Raw genomic sequence first — 24,964 nt, forward strand, 5'->3', positions numbered from 1 at the left:
TTCTCAGTGGAAAAATAGCATCCAAACAGGGATATTTCTCCCTATTTCGTGGTAACCGCGCAGGAGTCATTCACTATAGAAACAGCGACATCCTCCGCCATTTTAAACCGTGTATATCCAATGTGGAAACTCTAAGCGCCTTGAGATCTGTAATCAAACAGTCTGTTATTGTCTCTCAGCTGCGATGAGCCTTAATCCTGAAATTGTTTATTTAAAGCTGTTTAAAACAATGTCCTAGCTTAAGTAAACAAAAACGGATTCACTTTGTTACCAACTGGCTCATATTACACAAAATATATATATATATATATATATATATATATATATATATATATATATATATATATATATATATATATATATATATATTATTTATATATATATATTTATTTATTTATATATATATATATATATATATATGTGAACAGTGGCAAGAAAATGTATTTGAACCCCTTGGAATTACCTGCATTTATATATAAATTTGTCTTCAAATCTGGATTGATCTTCATCTAAGTTACAATAATGAACTAAACACAATCTGTTATAACTAATAACACATTGTATTGTTCTTGAACATATTGAATACATGCTTCAAACATTCACAGCATAGGTTGGAAAAAGTATGTAAACCCCTAGGCTAATGAGGTCAACAAATGCTAATTTCTGTTGAAGTCAGAAGATTACATACACTTAGATTTAAGTAATTAAAACACATTTTTTAACCACTCCACAGATTTCATATTAGCAACCAATAGTTTTGGCAAGGCGTTTAGGACATCTAATTTGTGCATGACACAAGTCATTTTTCCAACAATTGTTTACAGACAGATAGTTTTACTTTTAATTGACCATATCACAATTCCAGTAGGTCAGAATTTTACATACACCAAGTTAACTGTGCCTGTAAGCAGCTTGGAAATTTCCAGAAAATGATGTCAACCATAATTTAGCTTCTGATTGGCTAATTGGAGTCAATTGGAGATGTACCCGTGGATGTATTTTAAGGCCTACCTTCAAACTCATTGCCTCTTTGCTTGACATCATGGGATATTCAAATCAGCCAAGACCTCAGGAAAAAAAATTGTGGACTTCCACAAGTCTGGTTCATACTTGGGAGCAATTTCCAAATGCCTGAAGGTACCACATTCATCTGTATGCAAACAATAGTATGCAAGTATAAACACCATGGGATCATACAGCCATCATAGCACACAGGAAATAGACGCATTTGGTCTACTAGAGATGAATGTAGTTTGATGCTAAAAGTGCAAAAGGACCTTGTGAAGATACTGGAGGAAACTGGTAGACAATTATATATATCCACAGTAAACCGAGTCCTATATTGACATAACCTGAAACGCTGCTCAGCAAGGAAGTAGCCACTGCTCCAAAACCACCATAAAAAAGCCAGACTACAGTTTGCAAGTGCAGATGGGGACAAAGATCTTACTTTTTGGAGAAATGTCCTCTGGGTTGATGGAAAAAAAATGGAACTGTTGACCATCATGACCATCGTTATGTATGGAGGAAAAAGGGTGAGGCTTGCAAGCCGAAGAACACCATCCCAACCGTGAAGCATGGGGTGGCACCATCATGTTGTGAGGGTGCTTTGCTGCAGGAAGGACTGGTGCACAGGAAGGAAAATTATGTGGATATATTGATGTAACATCTCAAGACATCAGCCAGGAAGTTAAAGCTTGGTCGTAAATGGGTCTTCCAAATGGACAATGACCCCAAGCATACCTCTGAATTTGTAGCAAAATGGCTTGGGGACAACAATATCAAGGTATTAGAGTGGCCATCACAAAGCCCTGACCCCAATCCGATCCAAAATTTGTGGGCAGAACTGAAAAAGCATGTGCGAGGCCTATAAACCTGACACAGTTACACCAGTTCTGTCTGGAGGAATGGGCCAAAATTCCTGCAACTTATTGTGAGAAGCTTGTGGAAGGCAATCCAAAACATTTGACCCAAGTCAAATGATTTAAAGGCAATGCTACCAAATATTTAAAAAAGTGTGTGTAAATTCTGACCCACTGGGAAAGTGATGAAAGTAATACAAGCTGAAATAATTATATCTACTATTATTCTGACATTTCACATCCTTTAAAATAAAGTAGTGATTCTAACTGACCGACAGGAAAAAGACAGGTAATGTATTTGGTAAGGTGTATATACATTTCTGACTTCAACTGTAGAGTCAGGAGTTGGCAAAACTGGCATCCAATTAATGAAATGAGATTGGAGGTGTGGGTTAGAGTTACTTTGACTTATAAAAAGCACTCAAGCATTTTGATATTGCTATTCACAAGAAGCACCTGCTGACGTAGACGATTCCTCACAAAAAAGAGATCTCAGAAGGCCTAAGGTTAAGAATGGTTGCTTTGCATAGAGCTGGAAAGGGTTACAAAGCTCATCTGTCCACAAATTGACTAAATGGAGATGATTTAATACTGTGCCTACTCTCCCTAGAAGTGGCCATCCAGCCAAGATGTCTAAGATTAATCTAAATGGTTTTGATTATTTTAAATGTATATTTTTATCAAAATGTTTTTTTTTTTTTTTCATATTTTATTTTATTTATTTATTTTTTGGTATAAGATTTAGTTTTACGATGCAACCCTATTTGACACATTAATCTAAATGACACTGTCTCTCTCAGGGTAAGATCATCGCTCAGGGCCGTCTCCTCCTGCAGGACACCTTCATGGTGGCTGAACCGGATGGAGGTTTGCTGAACACAATGAAGGAGAGAAGAGTCTTCCTCTTCGAGCACATTGTCATCTTCAGTGAACCTTTAGATAAAAAGAGAGGCTTCACAATGCCTGGCTACATGTACAAATACAGCATTAAGGTATAGACAGACACATTGGTCTAGGTTTTTGGGATATAGCTTTGTCACATTAATTTATAAATTGACTTGATAAAGAAAGTTAATAAAAAATACTTGTATGTAGATGAGCTGTCTGGGGCTGGAGGATATTGTAGATGGGGACCCTTGTAAGTTCGCACTTACCTCCAGAATGTCTAACGGCAGCACAGAGGCCTTTATCCTGCACTCAAACCACCCTGGAGTTCGACAGGTCTGGATCCTGCAGATCACGCAGATCCTGGAGAGTCAACGCAACTTCCTCAATGGTACGGCAACTATGAACAACATTTATTCTGCGTGTTTTGTATAGCACATAGCACCTTTCCAGATATTAAAAAATTAACACATTCTACAGAACAGTGCTCCAGACTAAAAAAAATGACTAAGGAGCTATTGGCTCTTAAACTGAAACATTTAGGAGCCAAATGGCTGTTTTAGTTGCCATATCACAGAATTGCTTGATGTTTATTGTTCAAAAACAAGATAGAAAGCCAAAGAAAAGACAGATGATAACTCATTAATCTGGTGTTTAATATACAGTAAATAGGCCACAATATATATAGTATATGAGTGCACAAATTTGCATTCTGCTTTTGCCTCTTAAGTTTTCAATTACCTTTCAGAATGTATACAAATTTAAGAGATAATAGATAAGATAGTTAGTATTTTTTATTTTGTACTGCCCTTCAGAATTACATAACAGCTATTTACATAGTGTAATATGCATATAGTAGTGTGTTGCCTGCTTGAGTATCAGTGAATGTTTGCACCTTGTGTAATAGTTGTGTATGATTCCCTCAATGGTCCAAAGTATCAAAAGCTGGATCTCACATCACAAATACAAATAAATAAATGATATATATATATATCATTTATTTATTTGTGATGCGAGATCCAGCTTTTGATACTTTGGACCATTGAAGGAATCATACACTACTATTACACAAGGTGCAAACATATATATACATACATACATACATACTATGTGTATGGGAGTGCTTATGTTAAATTAATTTGATATATTATACATATACTTATGTATAGTCAATGGTGGCAAAAAGTAATAATATACAGATTGTGCTCTTAGAGAAAGAAATTGGTACTTTTATTCACCAAAGTGGCATACACCTGATCACAATGTATAGTTAGGACATTAATAACGTGAAAATGTACTATTACAATTTTCGAGAAAAAAATTAGAACTTCTAAAGAAATTCTTAAACTACTTCAAAGTGTTCTCATCAAAAAATCACAGCTTTGCAGATACTTGGTATTCTAGCTGTAAGTTTGTCCAGATTCTCAGGTGACATTTCACCCCACACTTCCTGTAGCACTTGCCATAGATGTGGCTGTCTTGTCGGGCTCTTCTCACGCATCTTACAGTCTAGCTGATCCCACAAAAGCTCAATGGGGTTAAGATCATAACACTCTTTTCCAATTATCCGTGTTTCTTTGCCCACTCTAACCTTTTTTTTTCTGTTTCAAAAGTGTCTTTTCTTTGCAATTCTTCCCATAAGACCTGCACCCCTGAGTCTTCTCTTTACTGTTGTACATGAAACTGGTATTGAGCGGGTAGAATTCAATGAAGCTGTCAGCTGAGGACATGTGAGACATCTATTTCTCAAACTATAGACTCTGATGTACTTATCCTCTTGTTTAGTTGTACATCTGACATTCCACTTCTCTTTCTGTCCTTGTTAAAGCCAGTTGTCCTTTGTCTTTGAAGACTGTAGTGTACACTTGTATGAAATCTTCAATATTTTGGCAATTACAAGCATTGTAAAGCCTTCATTCCTCAAAATAATGATTGACAGACAAGTTTCTAGAGAAAGCTTTCTTTTTTTGTAGGGCTGCTCCTGACCAAAGATTTTCCTAGTCGACTAGTTTCATTTAAGCCATTAGTATACTAGTTGCACGTTTATGATATTTCTTTAATAACTTAAATATATATATTTTTGGGGGCATCAGAAAATCCAGAGTTCCAGGGCTGAAAAAGAATGTTATAAGTAACATTGCTAACACTGTTCTATATTACAGAGAAATGCTAAACCGTAATAATGAGTCTTTAAAATACATTTTACAAGTGCACGCATGAAGCGAGCAGCACCAACACCGGCAAAAGTTGTCATGATCCTGTATGTGTCGGAAAAACCAGCAAGGAGACTGTCTTAAGATTTTGTTAATTTATAGAGAGAAATGCACATTAGGGTTGTGCCAACAGACAATGGTCTCTGGGATCGATGATGGTCAGAGTGATCGGCCAGTGTGTGTGTGTATATGTATGTATGTATGTATGTATGTGTGTGTGTGTGTGTGTGTGTGTGTGTGTGTGTGTGTGTGTGTGTGTGTGTGTGTGTGTGTGTGTGTGTGTGTGTGTGTGTGTGTGTGTGTATCTAAAAAATCTTTTATCACTTCATTATTTTATTTGCCTTTTCATTTCGTTTGGAGTGCAATTTGAATTTAGAAATTGTATTTGATTTAAGTTTTTGTTTTATAATAAATTAATTACATTTTCACTGCAAAATCACTAAAGCAAGAATATTCACTGATTCCTCATCCCGGGGGTTGCCGATGTAATTGGATATATCTATATATATATATATATTTATTTATTGTGAAGGAGGGAACAAAACAAATTTATTCACACACATGATGTATTTTCCCAGCTAACAAAATACCCGTCCAGTAGAGAATGCACAGATGAAGTAAGTTCTTTGCCAGAGACATTGCCCATCACAACTGTTGTAAAACCATATTTCAAATAGTTGAAAAACACACATTTTAATTGCACTTAATTTTTTCTAGTTTCATTTGAGATTTTTGTTAAAATAAATAAAAAAATAAAAGTAAAAGTGGGGTGTCAGGAACCCCCTATCTGAGGGTTGTCCCCCCTAAAATATCATTAAAATATGTTTATTGTAAATAATATAATGATATATTCTTAAAGTAATTGTTTAAGAAATAAAATAATACAAATGCAAACGGGGCAACAACAAAAAAAACCTTGGTGTCCCCCTCAAAAATTGCTCTTGAGAATTGTTATGTTTATTGTCCCCCCCAACATTTTTATGACATTTTTGCCCCTGTTGGTGGACCAAGACTCTTCTCATTGATTAACCTTTGGCCGACTATCAGGGACAGCCCTACTTTTTTGCCATTTTTGAACTAATATTGACCTTAAGACACTGCAGTCTGTTTATTATTGTCAAACTCAAAAACAAAGACAATCTTAAGCTTCATTTAATGAACCAAATAGCTTTCAACTGTGTTTGATATAATGGCAAGTGATTTTCTTGTACCAAATTAACAATTTAGCATGATTACTCAAGGATAAGGTGTTGGAGTGATTGCGGCTGGAAATGAGGCTCAAAAATGACTTTTTTCAAATAGTAATGTCCTGACTATAATTTGATCAGTTGAATGCCACTTTGGTGAATTAAAATGCCAATTTCCTTCCGAAACTGCAAAATATGTACATTATTCCAAACATTTGGCTGCTTGGCACACACATATATGAAATAAAAATCTTTTATTTCTTTACTATTACTGATGGCCCAGACACAAAGACTAGAATAGAATGAAATCTCAGATCATAGTAACCAGGAAAACAAAAGAATTTGGTACATAACACAGGACTTTTAATTATAAACATGCCCGAAATACACTACTATTTTGAGATGTCTGCACTCCCAGTTGTGAACTCACTGATGGCTGATTCACTGAGAAAGTGACTTGAATTAAAACCGCTAACCTGAGATCCTGAGTTCAAACGAGCTCTTGTCAGGTGATTTATTATAAAGGCCTGCTTTAAAGAAGTAATTTGTTCAAAATTCAGACTTCATGGCTCATGCTGTGTTTGTTGTTGCATGCACCCAGTGAGCTCATGTCATCAACCGAAAGGGTGAAAAGCGGTGCGAGACACACTGGCGCTCTAAAGATGTATTCATTAACTTACAAGATATCTGAAGAAAACACATATGAAAGCACATATCCCGACTGTCGCCAATGGCGACTAGATTTTTAATTATTTTCGCAAAAATAAATTTTTGGTCACATTTGCGACCATTTTATTCGCAGTCTGGAGCCCTAAGAAACATCAAAATATTAAACCTAACAAACGAAAATTAAGATTTTGGAACTGATAATGAAGATGGCACAGCTTTTGGGTGATAATCCCAAAATGGCCAGATATCTTTCAATGGTGCTGAATTAAGCTAGTTCAATAAAAATGAGCTCTGTCCTTTCTGCTGGTCTCTCTTCCAGCGTTTTCATCTACTCTAGAGTACCAGAGGAACCATGTGGATGGACCTGGTGTCTCAGGCAGCTGTGTTCAGGCTGGAGGAACACCGGCTGGGTCGAGTTCGGGTTCCCGATCCCGTCCCTCCCGTATCCCCCAGCCCTCACGCCTGCCTCAGCCCCTCCGTCATCACTCTCCAGCCCTGGGTGCTGGAGGCCACGAGCTTGACGGCCCCGACAAAATATCAGGTATGTCCCAAAGACCTCTCTCTAGGGGTCTCTCACCCTCTAGCACCACAGAGCCTGGAGACCCCTCTAAATTGAAGGTTCCTGTGAGCCCTCATCCAAAACAGACTGACTCTACTGAAAGTGCTTCTAAAGAGAGCAGGGATGGAGCTGCCCCAGCCCAAATACCTTGTGCCACCGTGGCCCCACTCACTCTGGTTAAACCCAGGCCTGGCACTGTCTCGCCAATGGCTTCCCCACTAGCCACACCAGCTTTTAAAGACTCCATCCCACCCTGCAGTCCTGGGCCAAAGACGGGTGGCACCTCCACCCCTTCCTCCAACTCTTTCTGGAGCTCCATACCCGGCTCCCCTGCCAGCAGGCCTGGTTCCTTCACCTTCCCTGGGGAAACTTGTGAATCGCTGGGCCGACAGACTCAGAACCAAAGTCATTGGCATTCCACTCACAGTAAAGATGCAGACCGCATGAGCACCTGCTCTTCTACCAGTGAGCAATCTGTCCAGTCCACTCAGAGCAACGGGGTAAGAGACTCTCCAGTATCCCGGCCGACCACAGCCTTCAGCTGAACTCTGCTCCTGTTTTCCCTCATGAATGACTCTCTAACCCACCTGGATTCTGTCTGATTTCTGCCTCTCCTAACTTGGTTTCTACTCTGTGGATCTCCAACAAATCCTTGCTCTGCATCTCCAAATTCTAACCCAGTTCTGCTTCCAGCCAAATACTAGCTTTTAGTAACTGTGTGTTTCTGAAGTTGTAAAACAAGAAATAAAAATTCCCTTCTTTAAAGGGAAAAGGTCTTTATAAGAACTGTTTTTCTACTGAGAATTAGATAACATGCAAGACACATCTGTGGATACTTTGATTTCCTCTATCATGTGATCTACAATAGTTCAGAAGTTAAGATATATGTTGCATCTTTATAACAGACTAACCAGCATGGATTCTTATCGTATCTCACTCACTTTTCTCTTTCTTATCTCTTTTGTGACTCTTTTCTAGTTTGAGAATGCATGACTTCACTGCAGTACACTTGCCAGTTCACATGTAATATGTCAATCAAGTTGTATGTAAATACAACAAGTAAATATGCAGCAAACTAAAGCATGGGCTATGTTTGGAATTTAATACTAGCAGTGCAGTATACACTGTGTTCCCTAAATTATATACTTTTTTAATGATATATGTACACTCACTGAGCACTTTATTAGGAACACTGTGGTCCTAATAAAGTGCCCTTCATGGTCTTCTGCTGTTGTAGCCCATCCGCCTCTAGTTTCGACATGTTATGCATTCTTAGCTGCTATTCTGCTCGCTGCAATTGTTTTGAGATTGTATAAGAGTGGTTATCCAAGTTACCGTAGCCTTTGTGTTAGCTTGAACCAGTCTGGCATTTCTCCATTGACCCCTCTCATCAACAAGGCATTTCCATCCGCAGAACTGCAGGAGATCAAAATTTTCCCCATTCTGATGGTTGATGTGAACATTAACTGTAGCTCCTTACCTGTACATGCATGATTTTATGCATTGCACTGCTGCCACATGATTGGCTGATTAGATAATCGCTTGAATAAGTTGATGTACAGGTGTTTCCTAATAAAGTTATCAGTGAGCGTATATAATAGTATGTGAAACAATATGCAGTATGTGACATTCAAGGCTACATGGTTGTGACATGACCTCATCATGTAAGTGGTTAGTTAGATTGTATTTTTTAATCCAATTTATTGAAAAAATATACTAACTTTTGCCAGTCCAACCAAATAATGAGTCACGAAGGTGTTAAAAACATTGATAGCATTAAATGTTTTGGGAGACAGTACCCAGCGCAGTTGTATCCATCTTTTCCTGAATACGGAATTGTTTCACAATTAATAATGGAAGCCTGTTTTCATTTACCATTCTCCAGTGTTTTCACTCGCATCTGTGTGTGTTTTAATTGGATAATGTGATGTTTATTGTATTGAATTTATTAAATTGCCAAATGAAAAAAAAACAAACCTATGACTCCCTAGTGCCGATACTTTACACGATGAGAATCTTTTGACATTGCCTCACCTGAGTGGGTAGATGACATGAAAGGATGGCCTATGGCTATCTGTGTTGATATAATTAAAGGAATAGTTCATAAAAAAAATTAAATTCTCTTAATTTTCTCCCAGATGTGTATGACTTTCTGCCTTCTGCAGAACACAAACATATATTTTTAGAAGAATATTTCAGCTCTGTTGGTCCTCACAATGCAAGTGAATGGTGGTCAGAACTTTGAAGGTCCAAAATTCACAAAGGCAGCATAAAAGAAATCCATATGACTCCAGAGGTTTAAGGATCTCTTCAGAATATGAAATATGATAGATGTGGGTGAAAACCAAATAAATATCAATATCTTTTTTACTATAAATCTCCACTTTCACTTTCAAAATGTCAAAAGAAAGTGAAGGCAGAGATTTATAGTAAAAAAAAAAAGGGCTTAATCATATTATTATATTTCTACTGAAGACATGGATTGAACCACTTGAGTTTGAACTTGAACCATATGGATTACAGTGATTCTTATGGAGACCGGACCCAGAAAACAGTCCAGCTCCAATTAGAATCAACATGGTACCACTTAGTGGTTGGTCAGGAAAACTGTGGATACTGTACAGTTCAGCAAATGTATTAGGTCTTCTGGATATTTTATGAATGCTTAAATTACACATACTGTGCACTGCAGAAGTATGACTGGAATGCTTTTCCAAACATGGCCATTGTATGGTTGTGCTGGTATTGGGAATGATTGACTGTTGAACTTTTTAAGAGTTGCTACAGAATGTTTTTTTATTACCTAAAAGAAAAAGGTATACAAATAAGGCATTTATTAAAGGAATAGTCTGGGTTCAATACAAGTTAAGCTCAATCAACAGCATTTGTGGCATAATATTCATTACCAAAAAAACTTATTTTGACTTGCCCCTCTCCTTTTCTTTAAAAAGCAAAAATCGAGTTTCCAGCGAGGCACTTACAATGGAAGAGAACGGGGTCAATCTGTAAACGTTAATACTCACTTCAAAAGTATAGCCACAAGACAAACAATATGAGTGTTAACATGATCTTAGTGTGATAAAATAGTTTTCTTTGTAAAGTAATAGCCCATTTTAAAACTTTGTTGTCATGATGATGTAATATCAATAAACCCTAAAACAATTGTAAAGATGACAATTTAAACAACATAACAGCTCAGATTATACACAAGTTTTAACAGAAGAATTCATGCAAGGGCTTTTTTAAATGATAAGCCAACACAAATTGGCCCCATTCACTTCCATTGTAAGTGCCTCAATGTAACCAACATTTTTAAAGAAAAGTTTAAATAATTTTTTGTGGTAATCAACATTATAACATAAATGCTGTCAGTTGAGCTTAACTTGTTTTGAACCTGGAAAATTCCTTTAAAGTTGGTGCTTTGTTAAAGGTTTGAAGTGTTAAGACTTATGTTTGTGTTCACAGAGTGAAAGCAGCAGCAGCAGTAGTTATATCTCCACCATGTTGGTGACTCAGGACTATGTGGCTATGAAAGAGGATGAGATTAATGTAGGTCAAGGGGAGGTGGTTCAAATCCTAGCTTCCAATCAGCAGAACATGTTTTTGGTGTTCCGTGCCGCCACCGACCAATGCCCCGCCGCCGAGGGCTGGATCCCCGGATACGTGCTGGGTCACACCTCGGCCATTATCCTTGATGTACCAGAGGGAACCATTAAGTAAGGGCGCTTCTCTAACCCTGTCTCGTAAACCATGCTGCATTCGTTTTATAAAGTCATAAACAGGAAAATATGAAAAGCCAGTTCTACTTCCCTGCTTGTTACTGACCTCTAGTGGTTATCATCAGTTCAGTTTATACATTTACATCTTCATAAACCTCTCATTTTATTCATAGATTGGACATTCAACCATTCGTAATATTAAAAATTACAAAGTTGTCAGTTATCATAATAAAAATGTACTAGAGTGTGATATGTAATTGCCAGAACATCTTCTCCTCTTCTTAGTCTGTCTATTTGCAATTTATGATTTATCATATAAAAAAGATGTAAACTGTCTGCATACATTTCAGAATGTCATTTGCTTCTTTCCAGCAGGAAATCATCATCATGGCATACCTCCCTCCGAATTCGAAAAAAGTCAGAGAAAAGAGAGAAGGAAGGTAAAAAAGAGACCAAACTAGAAAACGGATACCGGAAATCCAGAGAGGGATTGACCAACAAGGTTTCTGTGAAGGTAACTCTTAATTTACACAAATACAAACTTTCATGTTACATGTAACTTCCTGGATAACTATTTTCACTGTTTTGTTAATCTTAAGAAAGCTAAATACTCAAAACTTTGCTCTCTGTTTTGCAGCTTCTAAATCCCAATTACATCTATGATGGTACGTTTGAGATTTTAAACATGTTCATCATTTAGTTTGCTTGGAATTATTTATAGTTATAATCCTAGGCAGGAGATTAAATTATTATAATTTTTTTTTCTCCAGTTCCCCCGGAAATCCTCGTCCCGCTAAGTGATGTGATGTGTGATAAAGGAGAGTGTATTACCCTAAGGTGTAAAGTATGTGGCCGCCCCAAAGCCACAGTTACCTGGAAAGGACCCGACCAGAAAACACTCACCAACAACGGTCACTTCAGTATAGCGTACAGGTACAGACTAAAGACACGAATGTCATTCATATTCTTTTGCTAAACTAATGGTTTAGTTTAATGTATAATATCATTCCTGTCTGCCTGCATTTCAGTGACACTGGTGAGGCCACGTTGCATATTGTGGGTGTGACATCAGAGGATGACGGCATGTACACCTGCATTGCTTTAAATGATGTAGGCAGTGTGACATTGTCTGCCAGCCTCAGAGTGTTGGGTAAGAATATGTTACACCTCAGACTCAATCCAGCATTGCAAACAGTGTACCCAGTGTAAATAAAGGTATTAGAGATTTACTATAGCAAGGCTCGGAACTTATCCAGACTGTCTTTTTTCAGGAACTACCAGTGATGGGAACCGGGTGATGTGGAAAGACAACTTTGAATCTTTCTACACTGAGGTGGCTGAGCTGGGCAGGTGAGACGGATGGGAATTTATACACAGAATTTTGGGTCCTCCATTTGTTAACCTTAGTTAACTACATTAGTTATCATGACCTAACAGTAAAAAATAACTTTACAGCATTTAAAAATCTTGGTTAATGTTAATTTCAACATCTAGTAATAGATTTTACAAGTTGTATATGTTAACATTAGTTAATGCTCAATGAACTAACATGTACTCACAATGAACAATTTTATTTTTTTATTAACAACGATAAATAAATGATGTAAAAAATACATTTGTTCATGATTTTTAATAGATTAACTAATGTTAATGAATGGAACATTATTGTTAAGTGTTACCAATATTTCTAAAGTGATGAAAAGATATGTGGCAAATGGCAGTTTAGCTTTTTGCCTTGCCCCGTTTTTGTATTAAATGCTGTTTTTAATTTAGCCTTTTTTTAACTGCAAAACAGCTATAATGAACAAACGCTTATTGTTCATTACACTTGATTGTGTCATTATTATAGCCCATATTATGCATAGCTCATCGCATTACAGTGCAAAATGAACACCGAAATGAGATGACACATTTTTTTCAAATTTGTCTGGTAAACTTGACCATTTCCTGACACATTGGCTGGCACCAAAATTTCTTAGCGGAAACTCTGTTGTAGTGGTCGACTGATATATCGCAGAGGTCAATACATCGGCCGATATGCCAAATAATTTGATTATCGGCATCAGCAGATATATTTTCCCGTTTGGCCAGTTTGTTTCTTGAGGGCGCCGACCATCGCCTGCTTGCATGTGAAGCGACTGAGACATGTAAATGACCAGTCACGGTTCATTATGTTGTGTGCCATCATGTAACGACAATATCAGACCATGTGCAACACACAATCTCATTTAAACGGTCCGCATATCAGAGCTGCAGCAGACACATTTGAGCTCATAATGTTAAAGTGCTCACCTGTTTCATTCTCTGCTCAACAGTTCCCTGTAACTTTTAACTGTCTTTTCTAATTATAAAAAGGCAAATATCAATAAAATTAATATCGCTCATCAAATATCTTCCTCTGAAGCGCGTAGTCTTATCAGCCAGAATCAAAAACTTCAGGATCAAAATTTCCTTGGATTGTCAGACTGACTGTCATGATCTGTGAATCAAAGCGGTATTTTTGGAGAAAATGCGATTGCTAACCATCCATGTCTGTTGTACTGCTGTGCATACTGTTATTTCCTTCTTCCTAATATTCTTCACAATTTCTTCATGTGCAAATAAATTACAAAAATTTGATGACTAAACAGAAATCTACCATTTAAAATACAATATTATCTTTTCAGATTCTTTTTTACAAAGTTAAAGTTGTGTGTGAAAGTGAGAAAATATAGTAATACATAAGAATTAAATGTTTTTAGCAATTTTCTGTTTATGTTATTTACTATATTAAATTGTGTTATATGTCAGCATTGTATCAGCCTATCGGCCACCCTGCTCTCTGGATATTGGCATCGGTCAGTTAAAAAAAACCTTATCAGTTGATCACTGTGCACTCAGTAACTTGTTTTTTGCTCATTAAAAAAGTTTTACCCCAAAGGATTTTTTATTTTTTTTTAAGATCATGAATACTCACATGAGATGAAGACTCCAGTTATTTCACTAGCCTAGCATTTTTTGACCAGTAAAATACTAATTTCATACCCATAACATCCCTAATATCAGGCACTTTTGATAATGAAATAAATATATAATTGCTGACTGCTTTGAGTGAATTTCTACAATGACATCAAAACCTATACCAGAAACTATAGCTTTAGCATGATGCTTCATTGTGACTAGTCCAAGACAACTGCCATATCACCCAGCACAACATAAAAGATGACTGAAGGCACCTTTAACTACATGTTTGGGGCAAATAAAGAGATTTTGCAAGAGTAGTTTCTAAATCATTGCCGGAAATTAATGTTAATTGAAAAGCGGGCCAGTACTGTAATAATAATGATGGTTCCTCTCTCTCTCAGGGGAAGGTTCTCTGTAGTAAAACGCTGTGACCAGAGAGGGTCAAAGCGCACTGTGGCGGTCAAGTTTGTGAATAAGAAACTCATGAAGCGAGACCAGGTTACGCACGAGTTCAGCGTCCTACAAAGACTCCAACACCCGCACCTAGTCAGACTACTGGACACCTTTGAGACCTCCAGCAGCTATGCACTGGTCCTTGACATGTGAGAACTAATACACACACACACACACACACACTCCTTAATATCAGTGTGAACTGTTTCATACTCATGCATGTATTTTAGGCTGCTATGGATGTGTTCCTGACGTGTGTATTTTGTGATCATACAGGGCTGATCAGGGCCGTCTACTGGAGTACATTGTGAGCTGGGGGAACCTCACTGAGGAAAAGGTGGCCTTTTACCTCCGGGACATTTTAGAAGCTTTACAATACCTGCACAAATGCAGAATAGTTCATCTGGATTTGAAGGTCAGTGTGATATTACATGAATTTTAAAGAGGAAGAGGAGATAACGGCTCTGTTCCAAAACCTTAAATACAATTTTTACAGAGGAACTTAAAAAATACATAGCACACTTAAGTAAGTTTTAGAGTTTTTATTAAAGAAAGGATCTTTCTCTCTCTCTCTCTCTCTCTCTCTCTCTCTCTCTCTCATACTATACATATATATATATATATATATATATATATATATATATATATATATATATATATATATATATATATATATATTATTTATTTATTTATTTATTTATTTATTTTCAAAAGTTTTTATGCCAAAGGCCCCCAAATATTATGATTGCATTGTAAGGGACCCCCCTTTCTAAAATATAAAGGCAGCTATATATCATTAATAAAGACCCATTTGAGTAATATAAGGTTTATAAACCTTACTTTTAATCATGGATAATAATAAGAACTACTTTGAAGAGTTTCAAAACAACCATGAAATCGCAATTCAACAGACAAGCAAGCGATTTCTCTTATGCACAGATAAAAACAAAAAAAACTGATTTCTCTGTGAGCTGAAGGAGCGATGACGAGTGTGTTGAGTTGAGGTGTTCGAGACACTTCACAAACTTTTTCAGTTCACCTGCTGGTTGACTGACAGTATTATCATGTATGCACAAACTGAGGTGTGATTAGGAAGAATCGAGTGCAAAATTATATTAATGGTTAAAACATTATCAATTGGAACAATGCTGATTATATCTTATTGCCATGTGCGCTTACTTGTACATTTGCTCAAAACCCAGCATTTTACAAATTTAAATGTGACGACGCTCCAAGAGTCTATATAATCCACACCTTAAAACACACAAATCCCGACCAACATTACCAAGTTTTTTGTAAACAAAGGCACTTTCATACAAAGACGTACAGTGCATCCGGAAAGTATTCACAGCGCTTCACTTTTTCCACATTTTGTTATGTTACATCCTTATTCCAAAATGAATTAAATTCATTATTTTCCTCAAAATTCTACAAACAATACTCCATAATGACAATGTGAAAGAAGTTTGTTTGAAATCTTTGCACATTTATTAAAAATAAAAAACGAAGTATTCACAGCCTTTGCCATGACACTCAAAATTGAGCTCAGGTGCATCTTGTTTCCAATGATTATCCTTGAGATGTTTCTTCAACTTGATTGGAGTCCACCTGTGGTAAATTCAGTTGATTGGACATGATTGATTGGCACAGATCTGGGGAAGGGTACAGAAAAATGTCTGCAGCATTGAAGGTCCCAATGAGCACAGCGGCCTCCATCATCCGTAAATGGAAGTTTGGAACCATCAGGACTCTTCCTAGAGTTGGATGCCTGTCCAAACTGAGCGATCGGGGGAGAAGGGCCTTAAGTCAGGGAGGTGACCAAGAACCCGATGGTCACTCTGACAGAACTCCAGCATTTCTCTATGGAGAGAGGAGAACCTTCCAGAAGAACAACCATCTCTGCAGCACTCCACCAATCAGGCCTGTATGGTTGAGTGGCCAGACGGAAGCCACTCCTCAGTAAAAGGCACATGACAGCCCTCCTGGAGTTTGCCAACAGGCATCAGAAGGACTCTCAGACCATGAGAAACTAAATTCTCTGGTCTGATGAAACCAAGATTGATCTCTTTGGCCTGAATGGCAAGTGTCATGTCTGGAGGAAACCAGGCACTGCTCATCACCTGGCCAATACCATCCCTACAGTGAAGCATGGTGGTGGCAGCATCATGCTGTGGGGATGTTTTTCAGCGGCAGGTACTGGGAGACTAGTCCGGATCAAGGGAAAGATGAATGCAGCAATATACGGAGACATCCTTGATGAAAACCTGCTCCAGAGCGCTCTGGACCTCTAGCAAACAGCCCAGATAACAAAGGAGTGGCTACGGGACAACTCTGTGAATGTCCTTGAGTGGCCCAGCAAGAGCCCAGACTTGAACCCGATTGAACATCTCTGGAGAGATCTGATAATGGCTGTGCACTGACACTCTCCATCCAACCTGATGGAGCTTGAGAGGTCCTGCAAAGAAGAATGGGAGAAACGGCCAAAAATAGGTGTGCCAAGCTTGTAGCATCATACTCAAAAAGACTTGAGGCTGTAATTGGTGACAAAGGTGCTTCAACAAAGTATTGAGCAAAGGCTGTGAATACTTATGTACATTTGATTTTTATTTTTTTATTTTTAATAAATGTATTTAACATTGACATTATGGGGTATTTATTTTTTTGTAGAATTGAGGAAAATAATGAATTTAATCCATTTTGGAATAAGGCTGTAACATAACAAAATGTGGAAAAAGTGAAGCGCTGTGAATACTTTCCGGATGCACTATCAAGTCATAGCAATAGTGTTAATATTATTAATATTTGTTGAAGAAAAACATTTAAGATCCGTAAAGTTTATTTAAAAAAAAAAAAAATTGTGGATCCCATCCCCCCTTTTCTCCTCAATTTGGAATGCCCAATTCCCAATGCCCTCTAGGTCCTCATGGTGGCATAATGACTTGCCTCAATCCAGGTGGCGGAGGACTGATCTCAGTTGCCTCAGTGTCTGAGACGTCAATCCGCACATCTTATCACGTGTCTTGAGCGCGTTGCCGCTGAGATCTAGCTTGTGTGGATGCTTCACGCAGTTCTCCGCGGCATATATGCACAACTCACCATTTTTTAATGGGATGCAAGGCAGTGATGCAGCCATTTAATATACATGTTAAGAGAACCCATATGTGGAAAAAAAGCATTTGTGTTTGTTGTGCAAAGGCCTTTTAGAAGCATAGTCAAGCTGCCTAACTTTTGGAACATTCTTCATGTCAGGAGCGCATAAATGATGACTTAAAATGACGCCTACTTACTAGGTTTTGTAACAGAGCCATTATGTCAGCTTTATTTCTGTGATGTTGGGTGATGGTGCGGTTCCTCTTCTAATTTCCCTTTCCCATAATCTGATCAGCCTGAAAATCTGGTGGTGGACCAGAGCCCCTCCCAGCCGCTGGTGAAGCTAACTGACTTCGGAGACGCGGTGCAACTGAATTCGACTCCTTATGTTCACCCTCTGCTGGGTAGCCCAGAGTTTGCGGCCCCTGAGTTGGTTCTCGGGGATCCTGTCTCTCTTTCTTCTGACTTGTGGAGTTTGGGGGTTGTGACGTATGTGATGCTGAGCGGGGCGTCTCCGTTTTTGGACGAAAGCGTGGAGGAGACGTGCCTCAATATCTGCCGGCTAGACTTTAGTTTTCCCGACGACTACTTCCAGGGTGTGAGCCAGGTGGCACGGGATTTCTTGTGTCTGCTCCTCAGGACAGAGCCTTCCAAGCGGCCCCCAGCTGCTGCCTGCCTTCAGGAGCCCTGGTTGAGGCCTGGAGGGGGAAGTCACTCTGCTGAATGCATCGATACCTCGAGACTCATCTCCTTCATTGACCGGCGCAAACATCAGAACGATCTGCGACCCCTCATAGGGATCAGGGCTTTTCTGCAAAGCAGGCTACAGCCCAGGATATGACCAAGTTAATTTCATCCTCTTTCTGCTGCCAATTATGAAGTAGAAAATGACTTCAGTCCTGAGTCAAACAAAATGTGTACTTACAAACATATCTGCCAAGCAGAGTCTTCTTCTGCAGATAATATTTGAGATTAATAGTCCTCTCCCAGTTGTTAGCTGCTGCCTTTTTACAAATTTAATGAAGACTTTTACTATGTAGAGATCAAAACAATGGAATATATATATATATATATATACACACACACACAAACTTATCAGCCACAACATTAAAACCACCTGCCTAATATTGTGTAGGTTCCCCTTGTGCCACCAAAACAGCGCCAACCTGCATCTCAGAATAGCATTCTTCTTACCTCAATTGTACAGAGTGGTTATCTAAGTTATGGTAGACTTTGTCAGTTCGAACTAGTCTGGCCATTCTCTTTTGACCTCTCTCATCAGCAAGACATTTCCGTCCACAGAACTGATGCTCACTGGATGTTTTTTGTTTTTGGCACCATTCGGAGTAAACTCTAGAGACTGTTGTGGGTGAAAATCCCAGGAGCAGTTACAGAAATACTCAAACCAGCCCATCTGGCACCAACAATCATAAATGAGATTATCTAATCAGCCAATTGTGTGGCAGCAGTGCAGTGCATAAATCATGCAGATGCGGTTGAGGAGCTTCAGTTAATGTTCACATCAGCCATCAGAATGGGGAAAAAATGTGATCTCAATGATTTGGACTGGCATGATTGTTGGTGCCAGATGGACTGGTATTTCTGTAACTGCTGATCTCCTGGGATTTTCACACAGAACACTCTCTAGAATTTACTCAGAATGGTGCAAAAACAAAAAGCATGTGAGCACCAATTCTGTGGATGGAAATACCTTGTTGATCTGAGAGAGGTCAACAGAGATTCTCCAGACTGGTTCGAACAGACAAAGTCTACCGTAACTTAGATAACCACTCTGTACAATTGAGGTAAGAAGAATGCTATTCTGAGATGCAGGTTGGAGCTATTTTTGCGGCACAAGGGGGACCTACACAAAATTAGGCAGGTGGTTTTAATGTTGTGGCTGATAAGTTTGTGTGTGTGTGTGTATGTATATGTATATATATATATATATATTAGTGCATAAATTTAATATTTCTCTGATTTGCTGAATGACCAACAAATCAACACAAATGGACTACCTGCACAACAATAGCAGAGGTTTGAAGAAAGCGATTCAATTGCAATTTAGCAAGGAGAACAACCCTTTTATGTGTTTTGCCTGAGCCAGAGAGAGCAAACAGCTCTGTTTTTGTGCTTTTACAGTGTTCAACTTAAAACATTTAAGGTAAAATCCTTTTATAACAAGACTTCAGAAAAATGACAACTACATATAACAATAATATTGATACATTTTCAGGTAATTATTTGAATAAATAAACATTTAAAAACCATGAAATCAGTTACATCTTGTCAGTTTGAATGAACATACAAATTGTGAGCAAATAAGAGCGTTTTAAGTGAAAGCTTGTTTTGGTATCCTAGTGTAATTAGTTGCTTATTTGAACGATAATGATTATGCCACATTTAGCTGCAAAATTTATATCAGCTGCAAGTTAAACCTATTTTTTATTTGCTACGACTTGAACAAATTGTGTTGTGCATTTTCCAGTTGTATAAGCCTTATTCTATAATATCTGTCTGCCCTACCTTTTTTCTTTGTTTCTTGTTCTGTTTCTTTTTTAATGTGATATCATAAGGGTGGAGAAAAGAACCCAAAAGGAAGACAGCCATTGGGCATCCAAATGTCTGAGTGCCCAATCAACTTTGGGCAGGACAGCAGACAGAAATGACTGAATACTGTAAATGCACTCACTTTGTGCCCAGTTGTTACCTTGTGCAATGTTTCAACATCAACAGTTGAAGACATCCATTATAACTTTAATAAAAATGTAGAAAAGAACATACTTTGTACTGCATTTACTGCTGTTGTTTTTTAACCTGGTATTTTTCTTTAGTCAAGTATTATTTCATACATGTATCATGCAGGGTCATCGTCTACATGGCACTTACGCTCGTCACTTTTCTGTTTATTATACATTGTTGTATGCCAAAGCTCTCCATTCTTATGAGAATTATTGTTTTCTCTTCTGCTTCTTTGGTCCCCTATACACATTTGACTCCTTTTAAGTTATACATTAAATAGCCGTGATTTGCTGTTTACATAATTTTCTCATAGCTTTACAATTGGAAAGAATTGTTTCTTTTATTCCCTTTATTTTCAGTGGTGTCCAATGTTTTTGACATTTCATAGATTTTACAGTTTTCTGCACATTTATTGGAGTATTTGAATCACACCTCCCATTTAGACTATACTAGGCAGTCCTTGACATTGAAATGCTTTTTTTGTCATAGCAAAACATCATGGACAAAAATGTGAAGCCTTTAAATTATTATATTTATCGTACCATATAGGTTTAATAAACAGGACAATAGGTCCTTTTTAGTCCTTAGGCCAACTGTTAAGTCATAAGAATAGAAGCTCTCACCAATTTGTCTCAATACGTAAATTCTCACAGGAAAGAGATTCATTTGCAGTCGGTAACCTTTGGCCTGTTGCTATTAGTTGTTGATTTCCTTTGGAGCCAGTGATCCTTGCATTATACATCAGCTTGTTGAGGTTTTGATGCATGGTGAAATGTTTGATTGGTGGACAGTGAATCTTTCCAGATAGGAAGGAACATTGTTGATTCATCTGTATAGACCCATATCATGCCCCTAATTTATTGTCATTGTAAAGTTGTACAGATGCCTTTACAGTGTGGGAACTTGGACTGGATACATTTTTTAAAGTGTTTTGTTAGTTTCATTTTTGTTCTGATCTCATTGTATTTTAATGTATGTATTATAATTTTAGACATGTTGGATTTCAATTATTTTATACTTTTTGCATGTGTATATTTCTTTGTACAGTAACCATAAGTGTTTATGTGATGCGTCCTGTAAATATTTTCAGTTTTGTTTTGTCATCAATTATTTTGGAATTAAACATATGGAACATTCTTGTGGCTGCTGGTCTTCTTTTCCTCTCTGCTCAAGTATTTAATTTTTAACAATTGTGATACTCACTTGAGTTAATGAGGCATTGAGTAACAAAAATACCAATCTGGAAAACTTAATGGTTAAAAGTTTGAAAATTAAACTATGATGTCTTACACAACCATTGTCCAGGTACTTACAGAATACAGCAATCGGATATGAATGTGCCTCATGATGACTAGAAGAGACAAGTGTGGCTAAGAAAGGATGTTAAAAAGTGCATGGAGTGACCTGTTGCCTGTGAGAAAATTGTAATAACTACAGACTTGATCAACATGAAATGGTTATTGTGTTCAAGCTGTACTTTACAATTCATGTAGGCATTATGATCAAAAGTGAACAAGTGATTTGAAATCTGAAGTGTTCCCTTTAGATAATTTATTAATAATTTTGCACTAAATATTGTAATCGTTAAAAAACAAATAATTAAATAGCCATGTGTCATATGTCATTGGAAAGCTCCCAAAGAGTAGCATACAACAAGCCTATTTGTTTTACTTGCAGATACAAATATTGCAAATAATAGTTCTTTGACATGTAGCAAAAAATGTGTTGCTTATAAGCTATTTTTTTCACTTATAGCTTCACAAAAAATTAAGAACATAAAATATCACCTAACCTTAATAGGTGATTATCTTTAAATTGAGCCCACACACAATGTAATCTAATGCTTAGATCATTAGATAATCCACATGAAGCACAATGTGCACACAGTACATAATGTAGTATTTTGTCTAGCTTCATGGGATGCTAAACCGATCATATTGGGATTCAGATGGCTGCAACCAGAGGTGTAAGTCATCCAAAAATGGGCAGAGAGGTTTGTTCACTTGTCACATATGGCTACCAGGAGATGGCACCAAGTACATGATGGACACGATGATGGCTTACATATGAAACAGAATGGAAGTGTATGAGATCTCATTACTCATGCATGCATGTTTTGGAGAAAGAGCATACCATTAGTCATTGTTGTGTAATTAGATCTTATGCAAAATTATTAGGTTTTATTTGTTTGAAATTTTACTCCATTACAATTGACATGATTGTGAATGAAATAAAAGCAGTTTTTCCGAGCAACATTATTTACACCCTGAAATATACCGTCAAATCAGGAAAATAAAAAATATAATTTTTGGCTCGTTTTTTCAGCAGTTTCTTAGGCCGGGTCTAATAATTTATCATAATCTATATCATTAAATAAATATAAAGATTCTATATCATTAAATAAATATACATTAATTAAGTGTTACTAATAAAATCTATTTTTTTTTTATTTTGGTCCCTGGATTGACAAAGTCTGAGTAGGTGGTCCCTGGCCTGGGTCTGCACTGCAGAGCACTTTGCACTGCATTTACTTCCATTCAAACGCTTCTGATCAGGAGACCAGAAACACATGTAAGTGCAAAGTAATGTAGCATTCTGCTGTACACAAATTCAAGCTGGTCCTGCCTAGAATGGAACCACCAGACTATGAAAGTCTCACAATACTTGATTTGCACATAATCCTGAAATAATTTGTGAGTTATCAAAGAACTGTTAAAAGGTTAAGGTTAGGGGTAGATTTTGGATGAGTATAGGGTTTAAGGTTTGGGTAAGTAAATGAGGTGTCCATCTAGGGTTTCTGTGAGACTACAAATGAACACAATAAACAGTGTATGAATGTTGCATGGTTTCTTTCTACACACGACCATTCACGCTTGGTGAATGCTCACTTGGCAGCGATTACAGCCTCAAGTTTTTTGGGTATGATGCTACAAGCTTTGCACACCTGGATTTGGGGATTTTCTGCCATTCTTCTCTGCAGATCCTCTCGAGCTCTGTCAGGTTGGATGGGGACCGTTGGTGAAGAAGTATTTTCAGGTCTCTCCAGAGATGTTTGATTGGGTTTAAGTCTGGGCTCTGGCTGGCCCACCCAAGGTCATTCACAGAGTTGTCCCTAAGCCACTCTTTTGTTGTCTTGGCTGTGTGCTTAGGGTCATTGTCCTGTTGGAAGGTGAACCTTCAGCCCAGTCTGAGGTCCTGAGCACTATGGAACAGGTTTTCATTAAGGATATCTATGTATTTTGCTGTGTTCAGCTTTCCCTCCACCCTGATCAGTCCCCCAGTCCCTGCCACTGAAAAACACACCCATAGCATGATGCTGCCACCACCATGCTTCACCATTGGGATGGTATTGCACTTTATGGAAGCCACTTAAGGAGTGGCTACCGTCTGGCCATAAAGTCCAGATCGGTGGAGTGCTGCAGTGATGGTTGTCCTTCTGCAAGTTTCGCCCCTCTTCACAAATGATCTCTGGAGCTCAACCAGTGTGACCATTGGGTTCTTGGTCACCTCTCTTACCAAGGACCTTCTCCCCTATTGCTCAGTTTGGCCAGCTCTAGGAAGAGTCCTGGTTGTTCCAAACTTCTTCCATTTAAGATTTATGGAGGCCATTGTGCTCTTGGGAACCTTAAATGCAGCTGAAATTTTTTTGTAGCCTTCCCCAAATCTGTGCCTCAACACAATCCTGTCTCTGAGCTCTGCAGGCTGTACCTTTGACCTCGTGGCTTGGGTTTTGCACTGATATGCTTGATTTTCAGCTGTGAGACCATATATAGACAGGTGTGTGCCTTTCCAATTAATGTCCAATCAATTGAATTTGTCACAGGTGGACTGCAATCAAGTTTTAGAAACATCTCAAAGATGATCCAGAGAAATGTGATGCACCTGAGTCTCAAAGCTAGGGATCTGAATGCTTATGTCATTGTAATATTTCAGTTTTTTTCTTATAAATAAATTTTAAAAGTTATCAAAAAATTTTTTTTGCTTTGTCATTGTGGGGTATGGGAGTGTAGACTTATGTGAACAAAATACCAATAATTTAAAGCATTTTAGCATAAGGCTGCAACATAATTTATTTAGTGACATTTAAAAAAAACAAATGTCTCCCCAATTTGGAATTCTCAAGTCCTTGTGTTGGCGTAGTGACTTGCCTCAATCAGGGTAGCAGAGGACGAATCTCAGTTGCCTCCGCGTCTGAGACCGTCAACCTGCGCATCTTATCATGTGGCTTGTTGAGCGTGTTACCGCAGAGACATGTGGAGGCTTCACGCTATTCTCCGCCGCATCTATGCACAACTCACCACGTGGCCCACCGAGAGCGAACCACATTATAGTGACCATGAAGTGGTGATCCCATGTGACTCTACCCTCCCTAGCAACCGGGCCAATTTGGTTGCTTAGGAGATCTGGCTGGAGTCACTCAGCATGCCCTGAATTCGAACTTGCAAATGTGTAAAAACAAATCTGAATGTCCTGTCTGAATACTTTCTGAATGCACTTTATTTTAACATTTTAAATAAAAAATATGATTTGTTATTTGTGATCTATTTAAAACCAGAAGCCCTCGAGCATGACATACTTTCCTGTCCATTGCAGTGTCCAAAATAATTTTGTATACTCAAACAAACTGCTGTTTGTCTCTGTG

General features: G+C 37.9%; 2 protein-coding genes across 2 annotated transcripts in view; one reads left to right on the plus strand and one right to left on the minus strand.

Annotated features, from left to right (window-relative positions):
- Positions 1 to 18,677, plus strand: part of LOC127619533 (triple functional domain protein-like) — a 101,052-nt gene extending 82,375 nt beyond the window's left edge. The window contains exons 46-57 of the mRNA XM_052092378.1: positions 2,663 to 2,854; positions 2,958 to 3,138; positions 7,136 to 7,875; positions 10,841 to 11,091; positions 11,467 to 11,608; positions 11,732 to 11,759; positions 11,865 to 12,027; positions 12,123 to 12,244; positions 12,366 to 12,444; positions 14,439 to 14,639; positions 14,767 to 14,905; positions 17,876 to 18,677. Coding sequence (XP_051948338.1) covers positions 2,663 to 2,854; positions 2,958 to 3,138; positions 7,136 to 7,875; positions 10,841 to 11,091; positions 11,467 to 11,608; positions 11,732 to 11,759; positions 11,865 to 12,027; positions 12,123 to 12,244; positions 12,366 to 12,444; positions 14,439 to 14,639; positions 14,767 to 14,905; positions 17,876 to 18,421 — 2,784 coding nt within the window. The 3' untranslated portion in view covers positions 18,422 to 18,677. The remainder of the gene's footprint in view (positions 1 to 2,662; positions 2,855 to 2,957; positions 3,139 to 7,135; positions 7,876 to 10,840; positions 11,092 to 11,466; positions 11,609 to 11,731; positions 11,760 to 11,864; positions 12,028 to 12,122; positions 12,245 to 12,365; positions 12,445 to 14,438; positions 14,640 to 14,766; positions 14,906 to 17,875) is intronic.
- Positions 1 to 24,964, minus strand: part of LOC127619534 (uncharacterized) — a 202,635-nt gene that overhangs the window by 160,088 nt on the left and 17,583 nt on the right. The gene's annotated exons all lie outside the window — the stretch shown is intronic.

The sequence above is a fragment of the Xyrauchen texanus genome, chromosome 26 (assembly GCF_025860055.1).
Source record: "Xyrauchen texanus isolate HMW12.3.18 chromosome 26, RBS_HiC_50CHRs, whole genome shotgun sequence".
In the NCBI taxonomy this organism is placed as follows: Eukaryota; Metazoa; Chordata; class Actinopteri; order Cypriniformes; family Catostomidae; genus Xyrauchen; species Xyrauchen texanus.